General features: G+C 38.3%; 1 protein-coding gene and 1 long non-coding RNA gene across 2 annotated transcripts; one reads left to right on the top strand and one right to left on the bottom strand.

Annotated features, from left to right (window-relative positions):
• The first annotated feature begins 1584 nt into the window (after nucleotides 1–1584).
• si:ch211-253b8.5 (dysbindin) lies at nucleotides 1585–17000 on the top strand. Its single transcript, XM_027176310.2, has 4 exons — nucleotides 1585–1907; nucleotides 15009–15158; nucleotides 15246–15389; nucleotides 16272–17000. The coding sequence occupies exons 1-4, from the start codon at nucleotides 1865–1867 to the stop codon at nucleotides 16544–16546; spliced, it is 612 nt and encodes a 203-aa protein (XP_027032111.2). The 5' UTR covers nucleotides 1585–1864; the 3' UTR covers nucleotides 16547–17000.
• LOC125139745 lies at nucleotides 15306–16272 on the bottom strand. The gene is made up of 2 exons (XR_007138847.1): nucleotides 15596–16272; nucleotides 15306–15382 (listed from the first exon to the last, which is right to left on the bottom strand). It is a non-coding gene; the product is annotated as an uncharacterized LOC125139745 (long non-coding RNA).
• Nucleotides 17001–18766: the final 1766 nt, after the last annotated feature.

The raw sequence follows: 18766 nt of genomic DNA, 5'->3' as shown, positions 1-18766 counted from the left end.
TATTACAATGGCATCATAAATCATAACACACAGATATTTAAACTGGGAAATCACAACACACACACACACACACACACACACACACACACACACACACACACACACACACACACACACACACATTTAAACTAGGAATTCTCAACACACACACACACACACACACACACACACACACACACACACACACACACACACACACACACACACACACACACACACACACACACATTTAAACTAGGAATTCACAACACACACACACACACACACACACACACACACACACACACACACACACACACACACACACACACACACACACACACACACACATTTAAAATGGCCACTTGAATAGGAAATGTCAGGAATGAAAACGTCTATAGATAATATATTATCTATTATATAGTACATTATCAGATATTATGCTTATTGTTTATGTAGTTGAATTATATTAATACAATTGTACTAACGACACCGGGTGGATTTTACAGTTAAATTGTGCTAGAAAACGTTTTTTGAACTACGGTAATACACAGCCTGTGTAAGTACTCTTAGCTACCACAAGATGGCGATGTAAACAGCGGCCTTGTCATAATCTTACTGAAACATGAAAATAAAAGGTCAGGCATGTAAAACAGTGATGGGTTAAATCTAGTCTATAGATGTATACACACACATATACACACACATACACACAGAATATATATATAATTTTAAATTTTTTTTTTTTTAAAGATTTTACAATTCTTAATAATAAAGCACGTTGATCCCAGACTTAAATTATCTTCACATAACAGAAGGGATTTATACTGAAGTAACAGATAATCAATAGATACAGATGAATGTTCTGTTCTAGTGATCAAAAGATTGTGAAATTAATTGTCAGAGATTAGATAAGATTTATAAAAATGTCATAGCTTTCACAGGAAAAGGTCAGCTGTAGTGTAGTGAAGTTTAAAGAAGAGGGTAAATAGTGATGAATGAAGATACAGGAAATCCGTTTACAGGGTTTAAAACAGTGTTCAGATGCGAGCTTGGTTTAGATTCTGCCTCCTTTTTATTTTAGTGTATATATATATTCTGCCTAAAATATATTCTTACAGTTAAATCCATATATCATCTTGGTTAAAAAAAAAAAATGCATGCAAAAGAGAAACTTATTTCAGTCCAGATTAAGAAAGCTTCTAGTTTTCAGAACTGTAGACAGTGTAGTGGAAAATATCATCATGTGAAGGGGTTTCACACACCACACAGTTAAGGTTAAGACATTGTGTAGGTGAAAATGTGGTATCGTTAAGTAAAGAGTGTCGATTGTATGTATATATTGTGACGTGGCAATGTTTATGAGCTCAGCCTCAATGCTTTTTCTGTTAATGAGTGAGCCTGCTTCCTGTCAGAGTTACACACAGGGACAGACTGAAAGAAACTGAATGAGAATGAGCAGGCCTAGGTTCACAAAACTTAAACCCTTTATTTCCTGTTGCATAACTCCTTCCCCCTGTGCTTTTTCTTATTTGGTATTGTCTGAGCAGTGAGTGAGCTCTCCCCTATGAATGACCACATGGTACGCTCCACTGGCCTAAGCCCTCTGTCTTCAGTCTCCTAAGTTAGACTGTGTGTGACAGGGATAAGGGGATGAGCTTTGATTCTGTAAAATTCTGTGCCAGGATTTCTGAGCATGATTTCTGATATAGACAGAGAGAGCAAGAGAGAGAGAGTGAAAGAAGAGTATATGCTATGATGGATTTAGGACCCTGAGTTAGGCTTCTCTGTTTCATCATCTGTGTGTGTGTGTGTGTGTGTGTGTGTGTGTGTGTGTGTGTGTGTGTGTGTGTGTGTGTGTGTGTACCTGGAGATCACAGGGATCATGAGTTCAAAGGGGGCAAACCTGCACAACAAGCATCAGCCATGTAAGTAAATGCTTAGCTCTTCACTGATCAAAAATTGAAGATCTTGTGTGTATAGAGTATGCTACAACACAAAAAAACATGATATAAAAATATGATATATACAACAGTATGAGGCTAACGAAGTTAAACATTGAAATATTAAAAACTAGATTAAAAACTAGATCATGCTATAATGCCAAAAACAAAACAAGACAAAGACATACAGATTACAGCTTTGTACAACATAGAGATAGATGTTTATACCTTAATGCAGTGTTAAACTTTGAACCAGACTTTTTTCAGTGGTACAACATACACATAATCGAACCAGTATAACTAATAAGAAGATAATTATCACTGCCATTATGTCATTAGTGGATTTGGTCACTAATTCTGACCAATTGAGTATTGAGAGTAAGACTGAGAAATGTTTTTTATGGGCCTCAATACGGAGACATACCTTTTAAGCTTCAGTTATTGCTACAGTTTAAAGCTGCAGTCAGAGATTTGGATTTAAATGACACTAACACTCCTAAGAATAAGATTTCAGCTTAAAGTCCTGAGTCACTTGCTTTCTTATAGCTCGAATGACCAGAGTTTAAAACTGAGCCCTGGTTATTTGCAGGGTTCCTTTTCTCCAAGTTCCACCCCCTTTCAAAAGCTTTGGGTTCTCATCGGGTCGCTGGATCCATACTGAGCTCAGCATCTTCTCTCAAGGCCTTTCTGGGTTTCCTCTGGGTTCTCTAGTTTCCTCCTTGAACATGCCTGGAGGTTGATTGGTGCCTCAGGATTGTATGCTACTTTTGTATGCTTGGGAGAAATCTGCCCCCAAACCTTTGCCTCTGTGTGTGCTGGATTCTAGGGTTCCAAAATTAGACATCTTTGCAAACATTACGCACGCTTGTGGCTTTCACAGTGTTGTAGTATATGGTGCAGAGCTTTCAGGCACTCTTAATTCCTTCCCTTATTTGGAGTCAAGTCCCTTCAGGCTCTTTCAGATGATGCTGGTTTCCTCAAAGTGATAATTCAGGCCATAGTGGTTTAGGTAGTTTCTCATAGTTGTTTACTCAATGCAGGGAAAGACCAGCTTTGATGTGATGAAGGTCTCTAAGGAACTGATAAATTTGGGTAGTGTTTGCATCAGAACTGCTGCTCTGCACTGTGTGGACTAATTGGTTTCCACACAATGCTTGGTCTTTGTGTCGTATTGCGCGCACATAAACACACAAACACACACACACACACACACACACACACACACACACACACACACACACACACACACACTTTTTCAGTATTGCGACCAGAAATTAGATCACAGAACAGTAAATCACATATTATTGTGTCTCGGGGCCAAAGACTCATTGTGATATAGATTCAATTAAGACTCTGGCTCGAGGACATCATGCTCTAAACCAATTCAGCTGGCATGGCCCTCATGTGCTGAAATGTTTACCTTCCAAGGAATTCTGCTGCATGTCTTGTAATGTGTAAGCCTGCAGCCTTTAGGATGGAGTGTTCACATCATGCCAAAAATAAATTACGCATTGTACCAAACGTAAATTACACATTGTACCACCTCACAGTGATTATTCCAAGTCCCTTCCATAATGCAAGTTATATTTTGCCGTGCTTGTCGTGTATGCATTGGCCAGTGTCCAGTGTTTATCAGAAGTACATTTTATGAGTGCCGAATTGCGTACTGCAGTCTCTCGACTCATTGCCTGCCGTCGTGGATTTGTAAATAGAGTTAGAGAGCAACTGCCAGCTCTTGACTGCCACAGCTCTGTGTGCCAGACTTAAATAAGTTGGCCAGTAAACTACTCTTGTCTTTTTATATAGTGCTAAATCACTCTGATGTAGCTCTACAGAGGGAGACTGCAATGAATTGTACTGTACCTGGCCATTCTGGAGAACAGCCTTGATTTAATGGGCTACGCTGGAAAATATATAGATGCTACGTAGAATGTGTGTGCAGCTGTGATTTATACGTCAGTGATTTAACTCATCGTGTTCATGTTGTTAAAGGAAAAAAATACATTATATTAATGAGATGTGGCCTGACATGAAGCTTTCCTATAACAACACATGCTGAATTGCTTTGTTAACATAAAAAAACACTCATTCTTCATTCCTGTGAGAGACGGTCTTTACTATGCTGTTCTCTAATTGTACAATCTGTTATGTGAGTCTTTTTATAGTGCATCCGAATGGAATTTGACCTATTATTGACCTGCTCTTAAAGACCTCTATTGAGGAGAGGAGAGGGTTAACAATGAGGTCATTGTTGAGAGCATGCAAGATATCTGCTGGTGCTGGGTTGTGCTTCATCTAGCTTCTGACACACACACACACACACACACACACACACACATTCAGTAGCTCACAGTCTCGCACCATCAATAATTAACTCCTGGATCCATGCCAGAATGTGATAGATAGCTCAGCGGTTGAGGCGGAGCAGAGAAGAGATTAAAGGTATTCACTGAGAGATTTTTGCACTCATCAAACGCAAACATTCTTGCACCGGTAAAAAGTCCAGGATAGATCCTGACAATATCGGTCTTGCTTTCATAGAGACTGTCCTGCACTCAACCCAACCCTCTTATTCACAATTTACTCATCGTTTCAGCACACTTAGTCGTTTGTCTTATGGTGTCTTACTCATGTCACCTCATAGTCATGCTTCTCTCGCTTTCTCATTAGGGATCTAAATCTCCATCAGGATTTCTGAAAATGTATACAGGACAGTGCATGATTTGAAGAAGTTGACTTGACAGTCAATTGTCGTCTTGCGTCGGTCAGCTTTGTGCTCAGGTCTTCATCGGCAATCATTCGGAGGCTTCGGAAGGAAGGAATTAGTGTTGAGTCTGTAATGAACTCAAAAATAAACCTGACCTGTTAGTTCCCCAGGAGCTCTTTGGTGCTTAATTCAGCTCGAGTATAAACTGTTGTAGAAATGAGATTATTTACATTGACATAATTTCCTGTCCGGTGTCATCCAAATGAGGATGAGGTTCCCTTCTGAGTCTGGTTTCTCTCAAGGTTTCATAGTTATATCATCTCAGGGAGTTTTTCCTCGCCACCGTCGCCTCCGGCTTGCTCAAAAAAGGATAGATGTTAGAGAAATTAATTTTACACTTTACTATTTTTATTCTGTTTCTATGCTTCTTTGAAGCTGCTTTGAGACAATGTCAGTCTAAAATGCTATAAAATTGTAATAGGATTGAATTAAGGATAAAACGTTACTTCGCACCTAGAAAATTAACTTGTTGCTTTCCTGCATAACTTGACTACCAGTCAAGTCAACTCTCACTGTCTTATCATCAACATAACGTTTTGGGCTTCAGTTTAACGTGACATGTAGTCTTACCTAAATCCAGCTTGGCGAACCCAAACCGATGTTATCATCTGAAGCTGGTTACAGTGTGGACAGCAGTTGAATGTGTAAAGCACACAGACAGCTGCAAGGTCTGGAAAGTGGTTTCATTCCAACTTACTCCATCATTGCGCACTTCACACTGCACTCTTTATATTTGTAATATATCATAATGTTACACAACAGACACAGAACACACAACGAGTCCACCGTTCACCCGGGACACACTGTAGGTCACGATCGACAAAAACACATACTCTGTGCATACACGAGGAAAATCATTTCTTTTTGTTTGAACTGGTAAATGATACGAAACCATGATAATCACTACAGTGACTTTTTTTAAAGTACGTGGGGTTTTCCAACAAACGGCCAGCCGGTTCTCGGCTGGACTGTGAGGTGAGCCGCACCCTGTGCAGAAACCAAAATGACGTATGGAAATGTTTTAGAGGTACTAAAGGATTTTAGAAAGATAATGAGATTTTGTTGCTTTTTGCTGTTTATTTAACAGCAGCTTAGAAGGTAGTTCTTACAATTTGATCTCTTTTCTTTCTTCTTCTTCTTCTTCTTATTATTATTTTTATTATTATTATTATACTAAGAGTTTTCTGTTGAAATTAGGAAGTAAAAAATGTTATGTGTAAAAGGGAAAAATCATTCAGTTCAAATTTATTTGTTTAGCGCTTTTAACAGTGGATGCTGTCACAAGGCAGCTTTACATGTATAAGCATGATATATGTAATATATATATATAAGCATATGCATTATTCTACTATATTGTTTGATCCAGCCTACACATTCTAATACATATTCTAATATGTTAATATTAAATAGATTTATAATTGTCATTTATTTATTTAATCAGATACGGTGTAGTTTTCTGTGAAGAGCGGTTTATTCTGTTTCCTCTGTCAGTGCTTTGTAACAGTCATTTTCAATCTTGGGAGTGTCCTCAGAACGGAAGGCTTTGTGGTTTCCCAGTGACATGACAAGCTGCATCTTTTTTGTCTTGTTCATCTCAAGTGAGAGAAGGAGAGACTGAAAAAAAAAAGGAAGGAAGCAGGTTTCTAGCTGATGTATGTTATAACGGCCTGTTGATGTTCCACAACGTAACAAAATGGACGAAATTGTGTTTTCCTGGTATTAGAGCAATAAAACATTTCAAGAAATGCTGTTATTGAAAAAAGAAATTGTTGAATTTTCTGTAACGCTGTACATTGTGTTTTACTCCTAAAACTGTTATTACTGCACTTTCTTATACAGTTGTATGAGCTTATATATTAGTTACTATAATTAGGTAGATAGATGCCTTTATTTGTCACATATACATTACAGCATCGTGAAATTCTTTCTTTGAATATCCCAACTTTTTTCTTTTTGGAAGTTGGGGACAGCTATGATACAGAGCCCCTGCAGCAGAGAGACGGTTAAGGGCCTTTCTCAGGGGACCAACAGCGGCAGTTTGGTGACCCCGATCCTCTGATCAACAACCCAGAGCTTTTTACACCGTGCATAGCGTTCTCTGCTTGCTAGATATGCATTGTGGATAATCTTATACAATGTTAGGAATCGTTCATCTCCTGTAATCACTTTATCCTGGAGAGGATCTTAACACATGTTCACAAATTGGATATCAAGTCTTTGCATGTTGCTAAACCTGGCGGTTTCTCTTTGTAGCTGATTGGCTGTGAATGTGAAAATAAAAGTATGTGTATGTGAAAGTAAAAGTTTTTCCATCAAGAGTTGTCTTTATATTGTCTACGGTGGTATTCAGCTCACGGTCATGGCTGCTGCGTGACGTGATTCTTGTTGAATGGAAGAAAAGCACTGAGGGGAAAAAAACATTCTGCTAGGCTGTTGTGGTTTCCTCAGGAAAAAGAATCGAGCAAGATGACCTTTGTGTTGCTCAGACTTGTGCCGCCTCTTCCCTTGTGTATCGAACAGGTTCACTAGTGCTCATGAAATATTTATGACAGTCTGTCAGTGGCAACAGTTGGACTCAGGGAAAGAACAGACAATGTACTAGAATGGACACTTGTACGATTTATCTAAAGCCTTCTTATTATTATTCTCATCAGCTTCAATATCAGCTATACTGATCGATCCTGCTTCCTTCAGGACTGTGTGCTATGATTTATTTTAGTAAAGAAAAGCATAAAACTATAAGAGAAACCATGGTAACCATGATAACATTAAGTTGATACTGGCCTTAATACTGAGAAAGATTAGTTCCTGTAATCACTAATGTTATTGGTCCATTTTTTTACTCCTTTGTGTCTTGAAGTATAAAAATGCATCTTCTCTGTGCTTTGAAACTATGAAGTGTGAAGTTCTCTGTCCCGAAGACTTTCCCGTGTCACTGGAGGCTCCTTCCATGTGAAATAAGCATCACTTTACAGAAAACTTCACCCAATTAACAAGTAAATAACAACATATTTTAAACATTTGTTTATTAGCATTAGATTATGTACATGCTCTGCTATGTTATATATAATGATCTATTATTATATATAATTTAATGATTGCGTTTGACCACACTACCCTACTAGCAAGTGTCCATTTATCAGCACTGGGATTTGAACTCACAACCTATTGATTACCTTTCAGACCTGCTGAGTCAGCACTTCTTTTCCTGATGCCTAGAGTTATTTCTTCTCAGGTCTTTAGACATAACAAATCTGAGCTGACGAGGTAAGGAAGTGGCTCTGAAGGGGAAAACAAAGGGGATTTCCCCAAAACACCACACTGCACCCCACTGATCTGAAGCCAGTTTGTGTGTATTTATGTTTTCAGTTGAACCGAAACAGCTGACCTGAGATCAGTTCCTGCGAGAGGCTGAAAGAGGGCAGTTGGATGCAGCGTGCACTGAGTGTCAGTGTCAGTCGGCTCACACGATTGGCTAGAGGTGAAATGCTGAGTCATAACCAAAGTCATCACCAGTCGCCAGATAAACCGACGATAATAAGTGAATAAAGACACAAAGGCCGGCCATATGTAATCTCAGCTGGTTCACTGTTATGCAGTGTGCATAAAAGTGTACAGTTTAATTCGATGCTACTGTCAAGTTTAATTCGATAATACTGTCAAGACATTAATATTTTTCCAGGAAAGTTGTGAAAGTGACACATCAGATACACATCAGATACACATCGAGTATCACTCTGATCATTCATTCACTCTGAATGTAGTTTGCCTTAATATTTTCACAAAAAATGGTGATCTCGCTGTTAAAAGAATCACATAACCGTGCCGAACACTATATTGGTTCTTTAACCACAGACCGAGGACTGTCCTTATTTTTGTTTATGTGGTCGAAAATTGCTTTAAAGCATCTGGAAGGGTCATTTTCTCTAACCTTGTGCTGGTCAGGAAGAGCCTGTGGGAGTGTTTTTATTGTAGCTCATCTATAAAAACCAGCATAAAAAACCCACAGTCACTCCGAGCGGCTTATGGGATGTAGCTTAAATGAACTCTGGGGTTTAAAGCGCTGTCTGGTGCTTCTCTTGGGAAACACTGGAACACTAGTTTCCTGTGTCCCTTCTACCGCACTGCTTTGAGACGATCTGTAGTGTTTGTTCTCAGAGAGAGATACAGCAATAAGTTTTGCTGTGTGCCTTCGGTGTGCCTTTCGCAGTTCCTATCCTTGTCTCTGGAGAATATCATGCCTGAGTGGTTTTTGTGGAAAATGGAAAGTGGAAAATGTTATGTGTAAATGGGAAAAAGCAAACGGTTGCCAAGACAGTGTCACTCTGGCTTTATTCCCTGTGCTTCGTCATAGGGGTGCGGTGAAGTGAGGACATAGCAGAAATCTGTATGTGTATTATGGTTTCTATAGTAACGTGTTCGTTCTCGTTGACCTGTACGGCAGATGCTCCATAAAAACACTTGCTTTCAGTAAGGAGATTTTTAGAAGGGAGTCTTTAGTGTTGGTCCTGCAGTGTTAGTTAGAGAGAGAGAGACGAGTTGATGAGGGAACTTTGCTATATGAGAATTTAATCATCTAACAGTAACTTCACTTTGTTTTGGAAACTGAACTAATTTACTGTCTATATTAAATCAAAGGAGATTAAAAGTGAATGTGTTTTTATTCTAATCATTTGCATTTGCATTGCATTGAGACATTTAAAAAAAAGCAAAACCTCCAGGAAAAAACTATAGGTCAGGATAAAACAATGTTACTTTCGCAGCATTAATGACCTGTGTGTGTGTGTGTGTGTGTGTGTGTGTGTGTGTGTGTGTGTGTGTGTGTGTGTGTGTATAAATGTATAAAATGCACTCTTTTGTAATGGTAGTGTGGCTTTTCTAAGAAGCAGCTCTGGGTTTGGGTTTGTTAGCGTGGGCGAGTCTAATGTGAGCGCCGTGCCATGTCCGGTAGTTAGGCTCAAATCTGTCTCTTTACTCCAATGCCAATCCCACAGAGAGAATAAAGGAGAGAGGAGGCAGTGAAGAAAGAGAGGTTTGGACTGAATAGACACGGTGTGACATAACAAGTGAGAGTACGCTGAACTACGATCAGATGTGATTTGGCACATTTGTCACATTAAGTGTGAGAATCTGACTTCAGATTAGTGTGTGAGAACTAAAGGAGAGTCCTCTCATTCAGCTTATTGCAAGTGTAACCGGTTAAGACCTGAACTTTTTTATTTATTCATTTATTTTTATTTAATTTGTAATGTTTTTTCACTATTAACAACTAAGTATGGAAAAGGCTTTTTTCTAACAAAAACATTATGCATTCCGGTGTAGTAGTGATTTAATTAGTTTTTAATTTCCCTTCGTTTGGCCGCAGCTTTTTATCATAGGATTTTTCTTTTAAACTTTTTCCAATGCAAACACAAATGTATTAACTTTCTTTGACAGCTGTACTCATGTTTGACGCTTTGGCTAAATCTACGTCCTCCTGTGAATATTGAGCTTCATTTTGTGTTAATTTTTGAAAGTGCAAAATCCTGGAGTGGCTGATTTGTTAACCAGTCAGTGGACTTTCTCTTAATTATGCATTTTAATAAAGAAACATTGTTTTTCTGACATTGAATTGTGGGACATACATTCCAAAAGACACAGGTTATAAAGGAGTTAATAAATTGACTGTTTAGAATCATTAGAGAAAAGGACTTCAATAACACAGTGGCCTCTTTTCTAACCAAATTAGATGCTCAAAATATATTTCTCTAGTAAAAGCCACCAGAAATGTGTGTGTGTGTGTGTGTGTGTGTGTGTGTGTGTGTGTGTGTGTGTGTGTGTGTGTGTGTGTGTGTGTGTGTCCACGTCCACAGGATGTGTGTGTGCTACAAGTGATTTGTTGTCATTATTAATCAGACCCCTGCTGTCTCTCAGCCTGACCAAAGGTGAAATACGCCATCCTTCTTTATGTAACCTGTGGACACAAGCCGTGCTTCATACGCTCCAATCCAGTGCAAATGCCACGCCATGCCAGGTTAGTGGGCGTCCGGATGTGTGCCACTTTTATTTTCAGCGGGTGGCTGAGCTTGTGAGCATTAACAAGCTGTAAAGTGGAGAAATAAATCCCATAACGTGAAAGATGAGGGTTTGAGACAACCTACTGCGAGAGCTCTTGAGCCGCTCTGCAAAGCCGGGCAATTAACCCTGAGTTAGTTCAAAGGAAGAATGCAGTGACCCTGCTTTTCTTCCTGGCCGGTTGTGTGGCTACTCGGCTTGTTAAAGATGGTGAGCAGGATGCTGGTGAACAATGTGCCATGCAGCATGAAACACACACAAACACTCCTGACATGCACTAATATGTCTCATGGATAAGTCTCTTGGTAGGATGAAGTGCTCTTCCCTTTTCCATGCATGGTTATATAAAAGCAGCACCTGGAGACTAGGCTTTAATATTTTAAGCAGTGTTAGGTCAGATGTAACAGCATGCCATTTAAGATTGAACTGAATCCTTTCAGTATGAGCGTCAATCTAGGACCAGCTACACTCCCTACATTGTATGGGAGAGTGATCACAGCTGTAAGGAATCAACACAGCTACATAGATTACTTAGAAAAGCATATGAAAGGCTTTTTTTATTTTAATTTTATTGCATAAATAAAATATTTTTATATAAATTGATTTATGATGGTGTGAAGCTGCTTAGCACTTACATTTATTTGTTATCTTAATTTAGCCTGGAATAAAATAGAGTATCCTGCTTCCCCCATTCAAAAACCATAAGGTAGGGGGTCAAAACTTTTGCACACTATAGCAGCCTATATTTATATATATATATATATATATATATATATATATATATATATATGTGTGTGTGTGTGTGTATATATATATATATATATATATATATATATATATATATATATATATATATATATATATATATAAAATATTTATTCGAGTTAGAACATGGGCTCCTAGGCAAGTTCTGCTAGCAATATTTACAGTTATGTTGACTCGATATATCAGGCATCCAGTGATGAAGCTAGTAAATATCACTAGAGCTAATAAAGCATAGGAATGACCTTTACAACACTGATGGGGATTATTCTGAGGGGAAATGGCAAGAAGAGATGATGAGGGCATGATATAAACAGCACGGGAATGCAGCATTAGTACACACACACACACACACACACACACACACAGGCTGTCTGATAGCCAGAGAGTGAGTCACAATGACATCTTCGTCCGCTGGCTGACTCGCCGTCCTCACACACCACAGGGTCACTGACTGTTCCTGATCTGCTGCAGAGAGCACACTCTCTGTTGCCAAATGTGACAAGTCATATATTTTTTCAGAAAACTGAAACAAAAATCCAGGATGCCTGCCTCGTTAGTCATCACGTTTTCATTATTACTGAGCAACCGACTGAAAAACGCAGCCTTTTTTTTTCTCCTGGCAGACGAAGGACAGGAATTCCCCGGATTTACACGTCTGTGTTCAAAGTTTTGAGTGAAAATAATTGGACTGAGTGAGATTTGTTTAGTTTGATGTGACTCTTCACATCCTTCACAAGCCTTTTCACATTACATTTCACAGTGTGACTGCATTCCTGAAAAAATCCACGTGAACGTCTCTGAGACGGAAAAAAAAACGACGCTAATCTTATTAACTATGATCTGCACGAATAAGCCGCAGCAATCTAAAATATTAGCTAACATGATAAACTCTTTCATGTGATATATTATGATGATATCTGTTGATATTTCAGTCAGATTTGTTTGAGAGTGTTACATATGAGCCAGTAATAGAAAGATGTTAGTATTTAAATATAAATACTAAGCTGACTATCTAAAAAAATCAGCCTTTGATTATTCTGATATATTCTGACCTAAAATTTTGTCTACTGTTTTAATACATCTGGAAAGTACGACAGTCATTTGTACCATGCACAAGCTAATTTGCTAGCAATCGGCTAGCTCAAAATAGCTAATGCTGCACTATGCATGATTGCACAACAGGGCCTTTGTTTTATGTGCTCTACTGTACACATGTGGAAGCCATGTGAACTGTCATCTTTTCCCACCCCAGCTAGTCTTTATATTCTTACTAATTTAGCCAACCCAATCCAATTAGCCAAATCTAGGCCTGTATGCTCTAATTACACCTTAATCCCAGAATGCTGTTTTTGTGTGGTTCGATGTATTGACTGGTTGGAAAAGGAAAGGCCTCGCTGTGGCATTGTAACGCAGCGTTCTCAGCCCTGGTTAAAGAGTACAGCCATTGTGTTGAACATTTGAACAGTTTTAATGCTTGAACACACTAATGGCCTTTAGAAAGGTCCTTTTAATTAGATGATTAGTTTAATCAACTTTGGTAAAATAAATAAATAAATAAATAAATTGAATAAATATGTAGGACACAGCTTTACAATTTGGCTTTTGTTTTCTTTTTGGTAGCTTAATGCATTCATATGTATTCACTGTATGACTCCATGGGAGCCATGAATCCACACACATTTACATTTACATTTACAGCATTTGGCAGATGCCATTATCCAGAGCGACATACATAAGTGCTTAAATCACTAGCATTGAATACATTAATGCTGGCTCACTAGGTTACATACTTAAGATACCATGAGTTTAAAACATTTGTTCAAAGTTATGATGAAAAAGTGTCAAAGTTTTTTTTTTTAATTGCAAAAGATAAGGAAAGAAGTGCTAGTTGAAGTGTTTCCTGAATAAGTAGGTCTTCAACCGCCGCTTGAAAATAGCCAGTGACTCAGCTGTCCGGACCTCTAGGGGAAGTTCATTCCACCACCTTGGTGCCAGAACAGAGAAGAGTCTTGTAGTATACTTGCCTCTTACCCTGAGAGATGGTGGAACCAGTCGAGCAGTGCTGGAGATCGGAGGGTGTGGGGTGCAGTGCGAGGGGTGATGAGGGCTTTTAGGTAAGAGGGAGCTGGTCCATTTTTGGCTTTGTAGGCCAGCATCAGTACACACAAGGGCACTAAAGTGCAAACACAAAAATTTTCAATTAGCTTTGTGTGTTTTTTTTTTTTATTGATTCTTTCTTTCTTTCTTTCTTTCTTTCTTTCTTTCTTTCTTTCTTTCTTTCTTTCTTTCTTTCTTTCTTTCTTTCTTTCTTTCTTTCTTTCTTTCTTTCTTTCTTCTTTCTTTCTTTCTTTCTTTCTTTCTTTCTTTCTTTCTTTCTTTCTTTCTTTCTTTCTTTCTTTCTTTCTTTCTTGTTTATAGTCTGGCCAAATCCCAAGTTGCTACCTATTCATCATATATGCTCACATTATACATGTGAAGGAACATGTGAAGATAAATGAGTCATGTTAAACCAATCATTGCGTGAAACATAAACTTGGAGTGTCTAAACGCAGGTTTCTGTAAGGTTCTTGTTTCTGTTGCATATATTGGTGGTTATAATTACCCATGAGTCATTTACTCCGACTCCTGTGTGTGCCTCCATAAATAGCTTAGCGGCCGAGGTCTTGTGTTCGAGCAGAGGGTCAGGCTACTCATCTGACTAATGGATGATGCATAGACAAAACAAGTGGGCACTACTTGAGTAGTGAAATGCATTCTCATATAATGCTGATTAAGAAGCACAGTGCCAGTGGCGCACACACACACACACATACACACACACACACACACACACACACACACCAAAAAATGTTACATCCAGCTTCCTTCTCCTCTTCAAAATGTTTACCCATTAGCTGTGGGGTGTAAATGTAACTGGTATACAAAAACGAGCTGGGTTTCATCATTAAGCCCCAGTTCCATAATGCACACCTTGGAAGAGATTTCTTCATCTTGTTTTTCTTTCCCCCCATGCCTCTCCTCTTTAGGCTATTACCCTGCTCCTGATGTGGGGAGGAAATGTGATTGCACTTCCAACCCAATCAGATTAGCAGCCGTGGAATTGACAGATGCTGTGACTGAACTGCAGGCTTTGACAGATTTACAGCAATATGAGATGACTGAGTGCGATGTGTGTGTTTGTGTGTGTGTTTTTGTGCGTGTGTGTGTAAACCAACATTATGAATCTCTACTTACGGACCTACCTGCAGATAGAAAGATATCGAAGCCAGAAGTAGAAGATCGATTTATTTTAATAGGGATTACATTTTATGAAGTAAAATTGAGCCCTAGTACAAATTCTGCCACCAACAGCGACGGAGCAATGGCTGACTGTTGCTCCCTTGTGGTGGTTTATGTATTTACCATTCATGCACTCCAGGCAGGAAACTGAAACCTCTCAATAAGTGATCACTAATTAGTCTGGGAAATCTCTGCTTGTTGCATTTTTTTGTGTTTCCCAGCTGAAACAGAGCACGCTCTGAGGCTTCCGGACATGGACGCGGCCCAGCAGCTGAGGCGCAGAGAAAGACAGCGCTTTTTTGAGGAGGCCTTCCAGCATGACGTGGACGTCTATTTCTCCTCGGCACACTTGCAGATAGACTACAAGAGGGGTGCGTAAAGCACAGACACTGAAAAATTACTAACAAATGTGCTTCTTCTGACAATTTTTCTGAAGTTTTTTTTCCCGTGCTCCGTAGCTCCCATGAGCAGCATTTCATCTATGGAAGTCAATGTGGACATGCTGGAGCAAATAGACCTTTTGGACATCTCAGATCAGGAGGCCCTGGATGTTTTTCTTGCCTCGACTGAGGAGGATGCAGCGTGTTCTTGTCCACTAGAAGGTCGAAACAGACATCTTACAAGCAGAAATCAGATTATATGAATTACAGATTTTCATATTCTTCTACCATCTGTTGATTTTTATCAGCATTCTTAAAGGATAAATTTCACCTATTCACTTTCAGTCAGGATTTCAGGTTGTTGCACATAACTGAAACTTTGAATTAAGCAAAACAGATTTGGAGGACCTTGAAATTTTAAAAATTACCACAGTTTTTTGGCAGATTTGGTCCAAGATGTGTCATCTGACATCATCGCAACCTGCATTCAGACAAAAACCCTTTCACAAATAAAATTTAATGAATTTCAGGAGGGACGGTTCAGTAAGCTCTTTATCCTGGTTTCAGTCATTAATCAGTAAATAAGTGTTTATTAATGTTTCAGACATATTTGATAGCTTGATTTCATTCTTAAATTTTTGTAACAGAAACATTGTATGGTTGTTCAAGGTATAAAGCTCTTTTCTAACCGAGCTCACTTTATTATGCAGAGCGTTACATGATCCTTTTCACTGTGATGTCAGTGTGAGTGTATTCAATAATAATAACATAAATGAAAATACAATTCAAATATAAAAACTTCCTGACTTCCCAAAATCATGCGTGTGGGTTGAATGGTGATTATATATTAATTTGTTAATGGTGCTCAGAGTTGGACAGGTGTACAATGTAGGTTAAATTCCCAGCTCCGAATCCATCACAGCCCTGATCAGGATAAAGAACTGAACTGAATATTAAATCTCAAGCAAAACTTGTTAAAATGCTAAAAGCAGTAAGGAGTAAAGTGTAAAAAAAATTCCTGATCTCTGACATGATACAGAATTTTAATATCACATCCATCTTTGGTGATGACACTAATTTCTGGAACTGCGATTTGTCTCCTAGGTCTCGGTTGCAATAGCGAAATTGATGCTGCACTGAGGGAAGAAATCTCCATGAGAGCTTCAGACACTGGTGAGCTCAAATCACGGATATCCTCCACTTCCTCCACCGCCACCTCTGACAGCCAAGGGGAGGATGGAGCAGAAACCCCTGTGGTCCGGTCAGATGATGAAGATGCTCACAATGAGGATGATGATGATGATGATGATGAAGAGCTTTTGAGAAATGAGACACCTCCAGCCAACAGAGTGGGAGAAGTATCTGAGCTGTCATTATGAGTAACATCATTACTTACTACTACTGAACCCCAGTGTTTGTGTGCTGTTAAAGACTTTCTCTGGTAGGTCACCTGGTTCTAGCCTGGTTCCACGTACCATAAACTTAAAACGGATCCTAGTGTGCACGTATTTCTTTGTCTGCTTTGAAAATCTCGGTTCACCTGAACTGCTGCTGTAGACAAAAGCGCTTGCTTGTGTATATGTCGTGCTTCATCTTGTATTGCTTTTTAATAGCTGTATGATGGGAGAGTAGCAAAATCTTTAAAGAAAAAATTACCATTAATGATGCAGATATTAAAATGTACCGTTTCAATATGTAAGAGAAAGCTTAGTTCCACACAAAATGTGCATTACTACACTGTGCATTACTGTCTGTCTTACTCTTCATGCCTCAACAGTACTTTATTATTGTTATTATTATTTTTAATATCAAAATAAAGGCAAATGAAACTTTGGGGATATTGGTGTTTGAATATAATGCATGTTTACCTGTAGTATGTATAAACTAATGAGAGCTAATGAAAGGCAGCGTGGAATATAATTACAGAGACTAATTAAGTTCATACTGTTTGCTGTTATTAACTACATGCACATGTAGTGTGGCATAATTGCCATAATAATGCTGATGTAATACCCATTTACACCTCTTTGAAGAGAAATATTTTCCTCTCAGAATTGTATTGCTTTTGTCTTGGCAACTATAAACACTTTATCTAAGTTTATCTCACCCTAACCCTAGCCCTAGCCATTTTATCTTTGGTCATAAAACACAGCTTAAATACTTTACTGTATCGTATATAATTTTGCCTGGAAAAGAATCAGAAATGCTAAACATTTAAGCTACAGCCACCTAATTATAGTTATAAGGAGTCCTTAGGATACTGGATGAGGTCCCTTAATCATATACGAAAATTCTTTATGAAGACTGAAATTACATTATTGATACTAATACTATGATGGAAAAAAAGTGTTTCCTTAACTCAGGAATCCTGATTCCCCCTCGTGTCTATACTCATGAAACATAATGATCAATGTTTAAAATTTTCCTGTTGGAATGTTTCAAGACACATGATAAATGACAATCCAACCAAAAGTGTGTTTTGTTAGTGATTAAAGAGCAACATGTCACATTTACACCACTTACATTTTATGTCGTGGAACATCCAAGTTACAAATTTACTCCTGTACATTAATAACAGCTAGAAATAATCACTGATGCCTCTTTTCTCACCTTACCGAGTGACCACAAATCTTTCCATCCTGAAAACTTTCCTACGTCATAGGTAAAGATAAAAAAGTGGCATGTACACAGTACAGTTCTAACTGCAAAAAGTGTAGTAAATAAAATAAAAGAATTTAATTTCTGTTTACTTTATGAAAGTGAAAGCATTCTCTAGTGAGCACATAGAGATGTCTCCTACAAATGTTTTGTTGTTGGTTTATCATCTTTAGTTATAAACCATTATTCAGGGTTTCCATTTTCTCTGTGGTTTGGTCCTGTTAAGTGGTAGGGAAAAAAATCCAAAACAACAAGGTCAAGCAAACGGGACAAAAACCCGTTTCACAGCATCACACGATGAGAATGTGATCAAGTGATAAACACACTGTGCAGTGATAAAGTTCAAACTCTAACCCAGACTTGCTAAGCCTTCCTCCTGCTCCGCTCTCATTAGTGCTGTGAGTATTTAACAGCGTGCTCATTTATTAATGCGTAAACACAAAAGATTAATGCAAGGTCACTTAACAAAGGAATTTGAGGCAGTCTGCCAAAATTGCTGAAAAAAAAGTGGATTAATAGGCCGCACAACCAATTCACAAGTCACTATTTCACATCAGATCATTAACACTTTGAAAAAGCAGCATGACTCCATTGGTTGTTTCTCAGGAATATCCAAAATACAAGCCTACTTGTTACTGGATTTGACGCTAGGAATCACTTTGGATAGCCTCTATCTGACAGAGAATTAGAATAAAAAAGTTACATACAGTAAAGACCGCTTACTCTGGAAATTGCTTTCAAAAATGCTAAATAAATGTATTCGTAATTCAAACACCTTCTTATCAGAAGATCCTAATACTTATGAGTGCAGGGGACTATCTTTAAAATTGTGATGTATAAAGAATTAATCATGTGTAAATATTTTCCATTTTATGGATCACTAATAACAATGATTATGAGACATGTTTTAACCCAGTAAACTCCTTAACTAAGTGTGTTAG

This window comes from Tachysurus fulvidraco, chromosome 2, assembly GCF_022655615.1.
Source record: "Tachysurus fulvidraco isolate hzauxx_2018 chromosome 2, HZAU_PFXX_2.0, whole genome shotgun sequence".
In the NCBI taxonomy this organism is placed as follows: domain Eukaryota; kingdom Metazoa; phylum Chordata; class Actinopteri; order Siluriformes; family Bagridae; genus Tachysurus; species Tachysurus fulvidraco.
Note: the sequence above shows the minus strand (reverse complement) of the source record. Positions and strands in the feature narration are given on the sequence as shown.